General features: G+C 34.7%; 1 protein-coding gene across 7 annotated transcripts; it reads right to left on the bottom strand.

The window, feature by feature from the left end:
• Positions 1-9267: 9267 nt before the first annotated feature.
• On the bottom strand, positions 9268-12443 carry LOC131063907 (uncharacterized). Of its 7 annotated transcripts, none has more exons than XM_057997884.2 (8): positions 12196-12443; positions 11868-11989; positions 11739-11795; positions 11578-11640; positions 11332-11388; positions 11124-11239; positions 10876-11039; positions 9268-10234 (listed from the first exon to the last, which is right to left on the bottom strand). In XM_057997884.2, exons 6-8 carry the CDS (start codon positions 11227-11229, stop codon positions 9746-9748), a joined length of 759 nt encoding a protein of 252 aa, XP_057853867.2. In that variant the 5' UTR covers positions 11230-11239; positions 11332-11388; positions 11578-11640; positions 11739-11795; positions 11868-11989; positions 12196-12443; the 3' UTR covers positions 9268-9745. The 7 variants fall into 7 exon arrangements, with proteins under 7 accessions (XP_057853867.2, XP_057853872.2, XP_057853869.2 ...); XM_057997889.2 differs by having other exon boundaries at positions 12141-12392; XM_057997886.2 differs by having other exon boundaries at positions 11868-11975; positions 12196-12392.
• Positions 12444-13654: the final 1211 nt, after the last annotated feature.

The following is a 13654-nucleotide window of genomic DNA, read 5'->3' as shown; positions in this document are numbered from 1 at the left end:
TGAAAAAGACATCACATATGACACACATACTTTTCATGTGGAAACCCAACTGGGAAAAACCATGGTTGGGATGAATACCCACAAGCTGTTTTGAACTCTTTAGAAGTCCACTCGGTTAGGAGCCTTGTCCAGTTAAGGAATAATACAATAGGTTATGTTAGGAGTCGATCTTGTTAGGGATCACCTGGTTAAGGGATGGCTAGAATACCTGGTTAAGGGTTAAACCTTGTTAAAGGTTACCTTGTTAGAGGATCTCAAGAACTTAATGGTTTTGAGTCACCCTGTTAAAGGATTTACAGTAAGCCGGTTAAAGCTACCCTGTTAAGGGATTTCCCAACTATTGAAGTGGTTAGAGATCAATAGGTATTACAATGATCTAGTAGCAGCACTTAATGCCAATGCAGATCCGCTTTAGCTCCTCTTCACCTTCTGCACTTACACTCTACAGGTATCACTTCTCTCTTCTGGTCTAGCAAGAATCACATATCTCTTCTCTTAGATACACACACACAAATTTTTCCAACAACCTTAGAAAGAAACACAACATCGACCTTATAGGAAACAGATAGGTCGGTAGCTTAAACCCTAAACCCTAAACCTGTTAGGTTAAGCAATTCAAACGGTTCAATCCTGACCATTGAGCACATTGCATTAAATGCAATAGTCTTGAACCAATCTCAAGATGTTCTCCATCATTCGTTTTCCACTGATTTCATGGCCGCTGATAACCCATCACATGTTATCACCGTTTACAGACTTCACACATTCTCGAGGTAGATAGGGACAATCTCCTTCATGCAAGATCCTTCATGCACACAAAGCTGACGTGGCAACATGATCTGTTCTTCGTTACAATGCTAACTCATCACACAAAGTCACCGATTGAGTCACCCAGGCTTGAGGCACTTCAACCGGAAACCCTAAAGTTGAGACTACCAATCGGTAGTCATACAAAGCTTCCATGTGTCGGTTCCCATAACCACATGTCGGTTCACCTTAAGCAAACACACTGCTTCACTTTGGCACAAATACTGGTTCACAGTGTTATACCGATTCTCACATATACTGGTTCTTGGTAACATACCATTTCTCTCCTCTTCAGCATATTGACATCGATGACAACATACAATGTCATCATATCTTCATATCCGTTCACATAATGCCAACATACACAAGATTTCTTCTAAACCATGCATGTATCTATCTTAGACGAGGTTACACATTCTCAAAACTAGAGAAAATAAACTCTTAAATAAGATGTTCCTGAAACAAGACATTCACCCCTTGGCATTTACACATTTGCCACTTGGAATTTGCATTTGCATTGTATGTCTTAAACAAGTTAAAGGACGCTCAAAAATAGAGGAAACAAACTCTTATACAAGGTACGCACTTGAAACTAGACATCACTTGCACACACGCATGAGGATGAGTGGAACTAGTAGAACACAACTAGACTATTCTTGCCCTCCTCCCCAACATGGATCACCTAGAAAAACATATTTGGGGGCAAGTATCCATGTCTTTTCTTATCATTCTTCCCATTGATCACATAGAGAAACACATCTAACGTGTATATGTGCTTCTCTCTATTCTTCTCACAAGCTCATGGCTTTTCTATTGGTGGTTCATGGATGATGTGATCTTTTCTCTTTTATGTGATCAGTTGTGTTCATGAGATGGCACTTTTCAAGAAGGATATTAGTTGATGAGACATTTTGATATTAAGGTCTCTTAGGCTAGTTGACTTGAGGTCTTGTCTTTGGTCTTTAGCTTTTTGTGGTGTGTGTCTTTTGCCTTTTTGTCTTTGTTTGTCCTCATTTGCCTTTTTGTTTTTGTCTTGTTTTTGTGTGCCCTTGCATGCATTTGAGTGATTTAAGATCCTAAGATTGGGGGATTGGTTCCTTGAGATCAATGATGTCTTATACTCCTTGTGATTGTACTCCTTTGCTCCTCTCCTTCATATCTCTTTCATCTACTTTACTGTGAGTATTTGCATAGTCTCGTACTCCCACTAAAGTAGGGGCTAATAGTGTCATAACTTGTCACCGAGCCAATTTACACCTCATGTTGTGCCCCTACTCTAGCGTGTCCTCCTTTTATCTCCTATCTAGGTTCGTACAATGCCTAAAATCCAACTCTTATGACTCATACACCTACCAAATGATCCCTTGGGGTTGTGTCCTCCTTCCTGGACCCTAATTTTGGTCCCTGATTGAGGCGGACCAGAGCACCACCAGCGTCCTAGTCCCCCTCTTTGGGGCCCAATTTTTAAGGAGAGGATGAGACTCATCTCTCAAGCAGGAAATGAAGTCGGCGGCTCAATATGACCATTGGAGGTCAGCCTAATTGGTAAATTGACCTAGATCCTCATATATAAAGGCATTATTCAATTCATTTCAATCCTAAGAATCCAAGCATTCGACTAAAATCATTCAAGCATTGAAGCATTTTCAGAGGTCTTCAAGGTTGCATATTCTTCATTCAATCACCATGGAGCAAGTTACAACATTCATATGCAATCATGTGTGTTTGATTAGGGTTTTTTCACGTTCATGCCATTTCATACAACATATGTGATTACATTCAAAAAGCAAAGCATCATTATCAGTCATTGCAGATTTGAGGTATATCCTTCTATTATTTATTTCAGTATTTGCAACATTTCATTCAAGGTCAATTCCTAAATTGGGGTTTGAATTAGGCAAACCCTTATTTCCAACCTATTTCCCCTCTTTTTTTTGTGTAGGAAGCAGGTACAAAGCTATGATCTTCAGGATAAGCTTTATTTACAAAGACGAATCAATCCCCCAATGGAGTACAAAAAGTTGGGAGGACCAGAGTGACTAGCACATCGGTCTTGACAAATCAGGAGCTCCTTCGAGGAATGTCTGAATCCTCTTACAATCCTCAAATCTATATCCATGGCTCGATCCAACCACTGTAGCTCACTATCTATGCATTTTTACATCAATTCCAACACATTTACCTTAATATCAACAAATTCAATAAATCAATTCAACTCAAGGGAAAGAAGAGGGCACAGTCAACACTCCCTAGAATTAGATCAACATTCAAACCTCTTAGATTTAGATCTATCAAATTCCTACCTTTCCCTAATGTAATGGTGCCCAAGTCATAAATTAGTGGTTTCTTCCTTCTATGGTGGAAACCTTAATATTTTCACCATTATAGATATGTAGGCTCAGTTTTTGTAGAGCTCTCTCATCATATGTAAGGATTGTACTTTATTACTTGCCAAATGAGGAAAGATATCTTGCTTATATATTAGTTACAAGCTTAAAATTGATAAAAGGTCAACTTACAATGTTCATATCTCGATATAGAGGCCATATCTAGTAATGTTAAGGCCAACACATTACTATCCCATAATTTTATCCAAAAAGTGTTGTTCACTGGCAATAATTGCTAGCGTCCTGACAAAATAGGCTCCCATTTTTAGGGAAGCGAGATAATAGGGCCCTAATATTAAATATTGAATTTACATTAGGATTGATGATATTTAAGTGGAGAATGAAGTCTATTAAATTTTTAAAATAGGTTATGACTCATATTCTTAAGTTGAGGGTTAATTCAAGGCTACAAATGATTTTAAAATGCTTAGGAGAATGAAAATCTAAAATGAGTGCTAGGAAAGTGTGAATTGGACTCATAATTAAAGGAGTAAAATTTATGACACTATAGTTTTATCATCTATTTGAGCATTCTAAGCAAGAAAAGTAGGATAATATCTTAGATTTTTTAGCCCAAAATTCTTGAGTATTGTAGTTATACCCAAATGGATATAGTGTAAGGAAGCCGAGGTAGTGGAAAACATCCTAACAATCTTGAGATAAGGGTTATGCAAAGAAATTAAGATCTTTACAATAATTATAAAAATGAAACAAAATTAAAAATAAGTAACATTCTACCATAACACAATGATTTATGTGGGGAAAACAATTTCAAGAGGAAAAACCTACACTCAGAAAGTTGTCCAATATATTATTTTGAAATCAACAAGATTATAATATACTCGTTGAGAAAGCTTTCACATGAGCATCACCAACCAAATATCCAAAGTTAACTTAAGATCTATTAGAATCTCATAGATAATACAAATCCAATACAATCCACAATTGTAATACAATACCCTCATAAAATTTTATAGGGTTTCCTTCTAAGGAAAGACAAACCAATGTAATCTCTATCATCAAATTTGTGATCTAATGATCAACGGTCTATATTATTAATAATAATATAAATGTATATTATGGATTTTGGGGGTATATACCCTATACCACTTTTAGGGCATACCCCTTTCAAACCTTACAAGAAGTGTGCCCCCCTTGCAACCCCATGTTCTCAATATATTAACTTGTTGTAATTGCAAGGTTGAGACACCTTTTTCCTATCTTATAATAGGAGAATGTTGAAAGGATTGATGATATAAAATACTAGTTCATGTGTTATTTAATAAATATTAGACTATCACACAAAAATGTAGTATCCATGTATATCATTACCGTAAACTTTCATTATATATAAATATCTCTTGTTGCATTTAATATCAATTATTAACTCTTATGTTCTTAATATATTTCTTCCTTATCTATCTTTTCTTACATCTTACATCATCAAATTTTCTCATACATATAAATACAAAGGGGGTGTTTCTATTATGAAATATGTCCTTTCTAGTTGTCTTAGTCATCCCTATGATCTATATTATATTTGTGGCCAATTGTTACATATTCTCAGTGATGTTGTATATATGATATATCCTCTACCAATAAAAAATTCTAAATTATAATTTAGTTTCCAATGTCTTTCAATAAAGTCCTCAAAAAATGAATCAAAGTTTTTGTATCATGGTTTAGAACTCCTTGTGACACCACAACTTCTTCAAATAATCAAATTGTTACTCTATTGGTATCAATGGTCTTTTTCTTGTAATAGAATGAGCCATCTTTGAAAACTATTAGCAATTTAACATATATTAAATCATTATCTTTGTCTGTTCAGTTGTCCTAATACAAAGTTCAAGTAGTCAAATCTATCCATTGACCACTTAGTACTTGTAATGACATGTAAATCTCTATATTGTGTGGATGACCTTTATCTACTTGGCATACTTTACATCTTGCTGTATTATAACTTGTCACATCTTTCTTCATATTTAGCCAGAAAAATTCTCCTCTACGAATATCATTATTCTATATTTACCAAAGTGGACATGTAAATCACCTTTATGAAGTTCTCTCACGTATTGTCTCTTATACAACTAGTTGGAATGCATAGTTGTTTTCCTTTAGATAGATAAACATATTGCATGCAATAATTATCATGAATAGTGTCATTCTCATCCACTAAATCATTCCAACATTGTTCAACAAAATTTCCAAAATATGAATCAAAATCTACAATTCCTTGATACTCTCAAACCAAACTACTTCACTCACCATGATAGTTAGCAGTGTTACATGCCTTATTAAAGAGTTGACTACTTAGTTATCCTCTTATACCTCAAAATAAAAGTATACCACTACAAGAATGAAATCCACTTTGTAAGTCTAGTATTTAACTTCTTCTAAGTGTTCACATACCTTAGGTCCTCAAGTATCATGAATAAAATAAACACCTTAGGAACCAAGGATTACCTTCAATGTTATAAATCTTGTACAATCACATAAAATTAAACATCATATATAGAATAATTCTACCTTATCTCATTCAATTTCTCATTGTAAAATTATATTGTCTTTCCTTCTAGAATCAATATTGTTCCAATCCCTATGTATGAAGCATCATAATATACCTAATCACCTTGTTAAAATATATCAATATTAAGATAGGGCTTGTGTCACCTTATTTTTCAGAAATTAGAAAATATATGTTATTTCCCTTTTCTACACAAATTCACTATCTCTTGTGCAATTTTTTATTAGTGTAGCAATTCTACAAAAGATATTAATAAAGTTTCTCTAAATGTTTGTTGAACCATGGAAACTTCTTGCCTTAAGTATGCTAGTTAGGGTTGATTATCCAATAATTATCTTTACCTTCTCTTTATCCATTTTTAAACCATATTTTAAAGCAACAAATTCCAATATGACTAAACTCTTTTGCATAAACTTACAACTTTTCAAATTTGCATTGTGATTTTCTTTCCTTAAAAATTCTATTACAATATCAAATACATTAAATGTTCCCTTTACTCTTACTAAATATAAAATATATTGACATAAAATTATCACATTCATGCAACACTTGATCCTATTAGTTATAGAATCACAAAGCAATATATAATAAAATGAATGCAAAAATTAAAATATAAAAATGACATAGAACACAAAGACAAATATACATGGTTAATCTAATATGTGCTACATCCAAGGAGAAATAAGAAATCTTTCTTTTTATTTATCCAACAAAATGAAGGGATACAACCTATAGTCCATCCACTACAACTTTCTCCTCTCTATCACAATTTTCATCCAATGCAATACAATACATAATCATAACACAATGCCCTCATAAATAGGGTAACTTTCTAGGGAAAAAAAAAAAACAACATAGCCTCTATAGTTATATCTTTGACCTAATGATGAACATCATATTTACCATATAAAATAATATATTTTATGATTCAAATATGAATCTAAAATTTGGCTTTGGGGCGTTGCCCTCAAACCCTCACTTTTTTCTTTGAGGGTGCTACCCCAAAACCCTTGTCGAGGGATGGTTCCCTCAAAACCTAAAGGGAAGTAATCCCCCCTTCACCCTCGAAAATAAAAAGGGCTCTACACACAAATTAAAAAAACACACACCAAAAAGTAGATGTTTAACACTGACAAGGCTCCATAGCCAACAAATTCATCATCCTTATGAATGTGTTTGGTGCATTCGATGATGTGAATGGCATCACCAACTACTCATATAAACCATTCTTATTCTTGAAGGTTACTTTCCATTCATCACCTTCTCAGATGTAATTTTATATTAACCATTTATAGGTCAATGTTTATAAAATATGAAGCTCCTACAAGCACATCCATCATGACATCTAGACAAGGTATATGAAATCTATATTTGATAGTGATTTTATTTATTTCTCAATTATCTATACACACTCTCCATTCTTATGTCAAGCTAATAATTTATGTGTTACACAAGGACTTATACTATCCTTTACTACCCCCTTCTTCACCAATTGAATTGCTTGCTTATTCAATTTTGCATGTTCAATTGGGATTATCCTATAGGTTTCTTGCTTGGGTTGGCATGATGCCACAATTAAATAAATGTGATATTAAATGTCTCTCTTTGGTGGCAAGTCATCGAGTATAATATTTGTGTATTCTTCCAACATGTTTTTTTCCTTATGCTAATATTTGTAGCACTTCATATCTTCTTTGTTTGATGCTAAGGCATAATAGAACCTATCAAATTCATATCCTTCATAAATTATCTTATAGATATCATGCCTTCTATTTTTGTTCTTCTTAAGAGGAAGCAAAACTACCTTATACCAAATTTTAAATATGAATATGGTTTCTCTCCATAACAAACCAATTTTTCATCATGTTGTCGCAGACTTCCTAGAAACACAAGACATGCATCCATTGGGATGATATCACGCCAAATTTCATCCCTATAAATCTTTCCTATTGAGAACTTGACCACACACATCTTAACAAAAGTAACTTTATTTCCTTCCTTAAACCAAGAAATGTGGTATGGATGAGGATATTTTTCACATTGCAAACCTATTATTTGGAAATTATATTTTCACACCTAACACTAATAAGTCTACATAATTTGTTGATTCTAAACCCCTTATCTAGGATTTTAAATTATTTCTTTCCTTCATGGGATGATTCCCTTATGGTTTTAAACCCAACTTGTTCCCTCAAAGGAGACAATGACCCTCTTTCCACCCCAAATGATCTACAAATAAATCTCATTTTCTTCTACTTTTGAATCTAGTTGATATGCATCATCAAAATTATGAATCCCATGCATTCTTAATTAAAGTTAAATGGACAATTTTAAACCATTTATATACTTTGTAACCACTTTATTGTCTATTTCATCTTGCTCCACTCAAATAAAAATCTTATAAAATTATTTTGTATAGACTTGTATAGTGTGCTCCTTTTTTCTTAGGTTTTAAAATGGTCTATAAACAGATTGTGTATAATCCATAGGAAGAAACTTCACTTGAATTTTTTTCCATTTTGTTCCATGTCTTGATCCAAGCCTTAGCCTTCCTTTGTCTTTCTTTTTGTAAGTGGTTGGGACCATATCATTGTACGAACCTACAATTGTAGGTATGCAAATTTTAGTTTCTTCTCAATTGTACCTTTCCAATTAATATTTTCTCCATACTATTTAGTCAATCAATCAACTCCTCTCGTTTTAAATGTTCCTATATTCTAAAACTTCAATCTTCATTGCATCATTCTTTCCTACTATTTCCCTTATCATCCTTTATTCTACTTTTTGTGGCACTACTTTCTCTTCCTCCTCTTCTTGAATAGCTATTGAGTCTTCTTCAATTTTTTCTTTCCATCTTTCTTCATTCAAGTCATGTGTGAGTGATTTCCACATGGTTTTACCACGATCCTCAATTGAAGGTAGTCAATTTTGAAGGGTTGCACACTTTTTATTTTTGAAGTGGCCCACAAGTGAGATAGAGCTTTATGCTCCAACCCTTGTAATTGAGTAACAATTAGTTGGAAAGAGGTTCACTTGAACACATAGTTAAATTTGAATTTGGAAGTTAACACAAAAGCGATATAAAAAATGTAGTACAAAAATAAATTGTGAGCATTCTAAATGAGGAAAAGGTTGATGCAAGTGTTGAAATGATGTTGCAATAAACCTACACAAATGTTAAAAGAATGGACACTATATTAGATACAAAATATAAGTGAAATTGTTGAAAAGATACACAATTTCCAATACTACAACATCATAATCACTTTTCATCCTTACAAATGAAAAATAATATTTAATTAAAAAAAATCTATCTAAAAACAAATAATACTACTTAAAACTAAAAATTTACATTATTTAATTCATAAAAAAACCATTAATTAAGATATTTAACATTCGAAATTTTAAGTACTTAATAGTGAATATTGATATTAAAAAAATTATAAGAAATAGAAAGGCTAAAGCCGCTTTAATAAAAAGGCTGACCAAATTACTTTCTAACAAAGTCAACTAAAGCCAAACAAACAAAGATCATAACATTCGATATAAATAAGTGCGGATATTAAATTTCCAACGTTTTGATAGAGGTGATTTAAAGTTCAGTAAAGGCCAAACTTTCAGATGTTTCTTAGGCTTTATAGCATCTTAATTTTCTTGAGAATCAATCAAATGTTTCCTTCACGTACAGTCAACGGAAAGAGTTGAAAGACGTTTACAATCATTATACTATGCATGATTAGCAATTTGCGACAGTTTAAGTTGTGCAAAACACGTCAAGGCGCACAACTGTACATGAAAAAAATTCCACTGAAATAGCAAATGTCATTATCATGGACTGGACTCTTCGTGTTACGCAAGGCTGCATTAAAAAATGCTCCCAAAAGAAAGTTGACTTAATCGACGCAGTCGGTCGATTTAGTTGAAAAAAAAACAACTAAAATAAATCGCAGGGTCGGTTCTTCTGTAATTAGGTATACCTGAATCGTGTATTTGTTTTACTGTAATAAGACCAGTTACACCGTACTCACACGGTGTATAAAAGTTCAGGATCGTATGAACGGCGTGCCGAACATTTCAGCAATACATACGGAGATTCATTCTGTTCCCCACGAACAGGCGTGGTAGAGCCACTACGGGTACCAGACCGGCTAAACCTGTTATTAGCCGGTTCGAGAGGCATTCCCACGGTGTAAAGCGGGCCTGAAGAATAACCTTGACCTTTTCTGCCAGGTTTGGAATGTGCATGTGCATGTGCATGTGAAGTCACAGGCCCTGACGCCGATCTCTTCAGAGGCCGTGCCTGCTGTGGAGGAGGAGAAAGATTGTACTGTCCATCATTTGTTTTCTTTGCCCGCTGCCAAAATTTCCACGAGGATTTAGATTTTACATTGATGTGATCTGACCTTGTCATTTGCTGCTCAGGCTTGAATGATAATGTTCGTGACATCTGGGGATTTGTCTGGTTTTCCACTTGTTGCTGTGCAGCCATGAATTTGTGTGCTTCATATAGGACCTGCAATTTGATGCAAAGATTAAGTGGTTTATTAGTGAAATTGAACGAAAATTAGAGATTAAATTCTGTAAGTGTGTAAAATGAACATTAAATAAAGATAATGCTAAGATCCTGATGGTGTGAAGGTCCCTCAGACCTGACTTTAAGCTAAGGACGCATTATTTGTGCACCAGATGTCATATTCTAAAAATAATGGCAGATAATGTAGGATGAGGGATAAGACGGGAGCTACGCAGTATGAAGGCCCTTCAGATTTCATTCTAATTAGTTAATGAAAATGATTATTTATGCACAAGATGTTACCAAAATAACATGATTCTGCGTAGAAACCCCTCAAATCTAGCTCTGAACTAAAATTAGTGATTATTTATGCTCCATATATGTCTTTACATAAATAGCATTCCGAAAAAACAGTTACATAGTAATACTAAATGAAAGATAAGGGCAAAACGGTGGCTGAATGGAAGCTCTTCAGTTCTGACTCTAAACTAAAAGAAGCAATTATTCATCCACCGGATGACACCTTTACCAAAATGACATTCTAAAAAATGCTGGATAAGCTGTACTTTCGTGCTCTTATCGAAGCCGTTTTGAGCAAATGGAAATCAAAACTGAAAATTCCGGGGTTAATATTTACTTGCCTCAGCGTAATCTGTTTGTGGATCGAAGGCTGAATCGCTGACGTGAACATTCCATGAATCTGGCGGAAAGAATGTGTTCTCTTGTGTCGGAGTCGGGAAAACGGAAGCTTTTTCAACTTTGCTGCTGCTGGAGGGCTTTTCTTTCGATTTTTTGTGCTTTTTCACTGCAAAAGTTACTTTATTAGTTGCGATCCTTCAGCTTTCTATGTAAAAAGGATGGACAGGAGTTAGACAATCATTTTGCGTACCAAGACCCCATAGAAATAGTCCGGAGAGAAGCGTAGACATGGCGAGAAGCCCCGGCAAAATGATGTATAAGCAGCCCTCGCAGCGATGGAACTGCTTGAGCTCCATTTTTGGCGCTCTGCTTGACGACAATTTACATTTTTGTTAAAATGCCTTGATTTACAAGAAATATAAAGCTGAGATTTGTGAAGCCTTGTGACAATATGTTACCTCAACCGCAGAATCACAAGGTTTATCCGATCAGAGCCGTAGCTTAAAGGACCCTGCCTGAACGCATAAAAACAGTTCAGCTTACTAGGATTTACGAAGAAACACGGAAGAACAACCCTAGGGATACAAAAATACTAGTATTCTCAGCTTTCGTCAAAGTCAAGGTAAATAGAGTAACACAACAGGCAGGGAAAATGCATCAGGTCTTTCCCACAGCCATAACAATCATGTTGTACGATGACTTACCGTCCAAATCCATTGAATTTCCCAAAAAGGATGTAATGCGTGCTTTTGATCGAAAACTTTATCCTGCTCCACCGCCAAAAAGCCGATTCTTAGGGAAATACGTTAAGATCCTGCTATATTTCTACAAAAAAACAAGAATGCAGGGAAAACCAATCACTAACCTGCCTGGAGACTTCTCAAAATGGTCGCCTACTCAACGTTTCTCCACCCGCTAAAACCTGCAGAGCCCACCCATAGCTTATTGAAACGGCCTTCACAACATATATCTATCTGCTGACAGAAATAAGTACCTTACGAGTTTGAACTTTTCCTTTGGTTTTCACTCCGCTTCCAACACAATCACAACAAAAACTGAAACGTAAGACGCACATTTTTGTCGCCTTCAAAGTACAGCAAACCTGCAACACGCCACCTGAAATGGTCGCTCAGATCGTTAAAATAACAAATTTACTTGCTTTCCTTTTTAATCTCGACCTTCTTCTGAACAAGGCTTTTCAATGCATTCAAAGCCTCTTTTTTTCCGCAAGCTATAATTTGCTTTTGCAACAGAAAAACAAACCTACCTTTCAAATCGCCGTTGGAAAACAGAAAACAGAAGATTTAATTGACGTACTTTACCTAGCTTACAATTTATAGAAGCAGGCAATATCATGTGACCGTGGCTGTCAAACTGGAGGGGACCTCGTCCTCATCAGCGTGTGTCTCACGTGTGAGCCAACTCGTAAGTGCGACAGCGGGATTGAAGTTGTTGCAAATTGCAGAGGGTCCTCCCTCCCCATTAGCATGATAGGTTATAATGCATGTGACATTGCATTGATGCGCGAGAGCTTCTCATGTGAAGGCTTGTGGAACCCCATCACATCACATTCTTGCTCTCCGAGTTATTGTCCAATCCACTATTTAATTCATTAGGGGAAAATATGTCTGCCCTAATCCCTGGATTGGGATATCTTTGTCCATTCCTTACCCTCCATCTATGATGTATTGCAAAAATAGAAGCGTGCTTTAGGTCCACAAAGGCACTTAGTGGAACTCCTATGATTTATCTCAAAATGGAAGTGTGTTTTTGAGTTCATAAAGGTACATGAGTGGAACTTTTGGCGGGGTTAATCAATGGTATCATTTGACGTAAATACTTACAAATTGCAAAAGGAGTCAATTAAGCTCATGTGTAATAGTATCAATTATATTTGAATCAATTTAAATAAAGGTTCATTTGTGATATGAGAGCATCTAAATAAAGGTTTATAGTGTTTTCGTATTCTTGTAAGAAATTGAATGTTTAAATAAATTGATTGTGGGGTCAATCAATGTCACCATTTGGTGGGAATAGTTATAAATTGTAAAGTGTAAAAGTGTAAGGAACCATTCTAAGATGTCCTCTCAGTTTGGAGAGAGTTTGGTAGTAATTATTAGTTTGTTTTGAGAGAATATTAGTTCAACCAATTAAGCTAATGTGTAATAGTGTCAATTATGTTTGAATCATTTTTTTTCTAAATTGATTGTACGGTTTGTTTATGATTTGATATCATTTAAATAAGGGGTTATAGTGTCTTTATATTGTTACAAACAATAAATGTTTAAATAAATTGATTGTATGGTTTAGTTGTGATTTGAGAGAGCTTAAATAAAGGGTCAAGGTGTCTTTATATTGTTATAAAAAATTAAATGTTTTCTTTATAATGTAATGTGATGTTTGTATTGTACTCAATGTCGTTATGTTACTTGATTGTTGTGCAATGGGCAAGGGATTTTGTAGTGTTTTCTTTTTATTTTATTTGGGTGTTAATTGTGGGTTGAGTATTCACAAGCAAATATTATTGGATGTAAATGTAGATGGGAAGGATAAATTAAGTCCTTTATGTACACATTGTTGTAGCGATGTTTGGGTAGACAAATAGCAGGATGACTATTGTAGAGGTTTCTTATAAAAGCATGCTAGCAAAGGCTATAAAGTTTCTTGACTAAGGAAATGTGTGTGTGTGTGTGTAGCATCACAAATTGTACACCCTCAATTGGGTGGTACAATTCCACGCACTCGCCTTAGTGTGTCGCACCTTGCATTTTAATTTTCTTT

Source organism: Cryptomeria japonica, chromosome 3 (assembly GCF_030272615.1).
Source record: "Cryptomeria japonica chromosome 3, Sugi_1.0, whole genome shotgun sequence".
In the NCBI taxonomy this organism is placed as follows: Eukaryota; Viridiplantae; Streptophyta; class Pinopsida; order Cupressales; family Cupressaceae; genus Cryptomeria; species Cryptomeria japonica.
The sequence above is the reverse complement of the archived record's forward strand: the minus strand, read 5'-3'. Positions and strand labels throughout refer to the sequence as shown.

Coding starts and splice junctions, on each gene's coding strand:
- LOC131063907 (XM_057997884.2), bottom strand. CDS start 11,229: ATGGAGCTCAAGCAGTTCCATCGCTGCGAGGGCTGCTTATACATCATT. Junction 11,040..11,123: donor ACTATTTCTATGGGGTCTTG/GTACGCAAAATG, acceptor TAACTTTTGCAG/TGAAAAAGCACAAAAAATCG. Junction 10,235..10,875: donor CACAAACAGATTACGCTGAG/GCAAGTAAATAT, acceptor ATCAAATTGCAG/GTCCTATATGAAGCACACAA.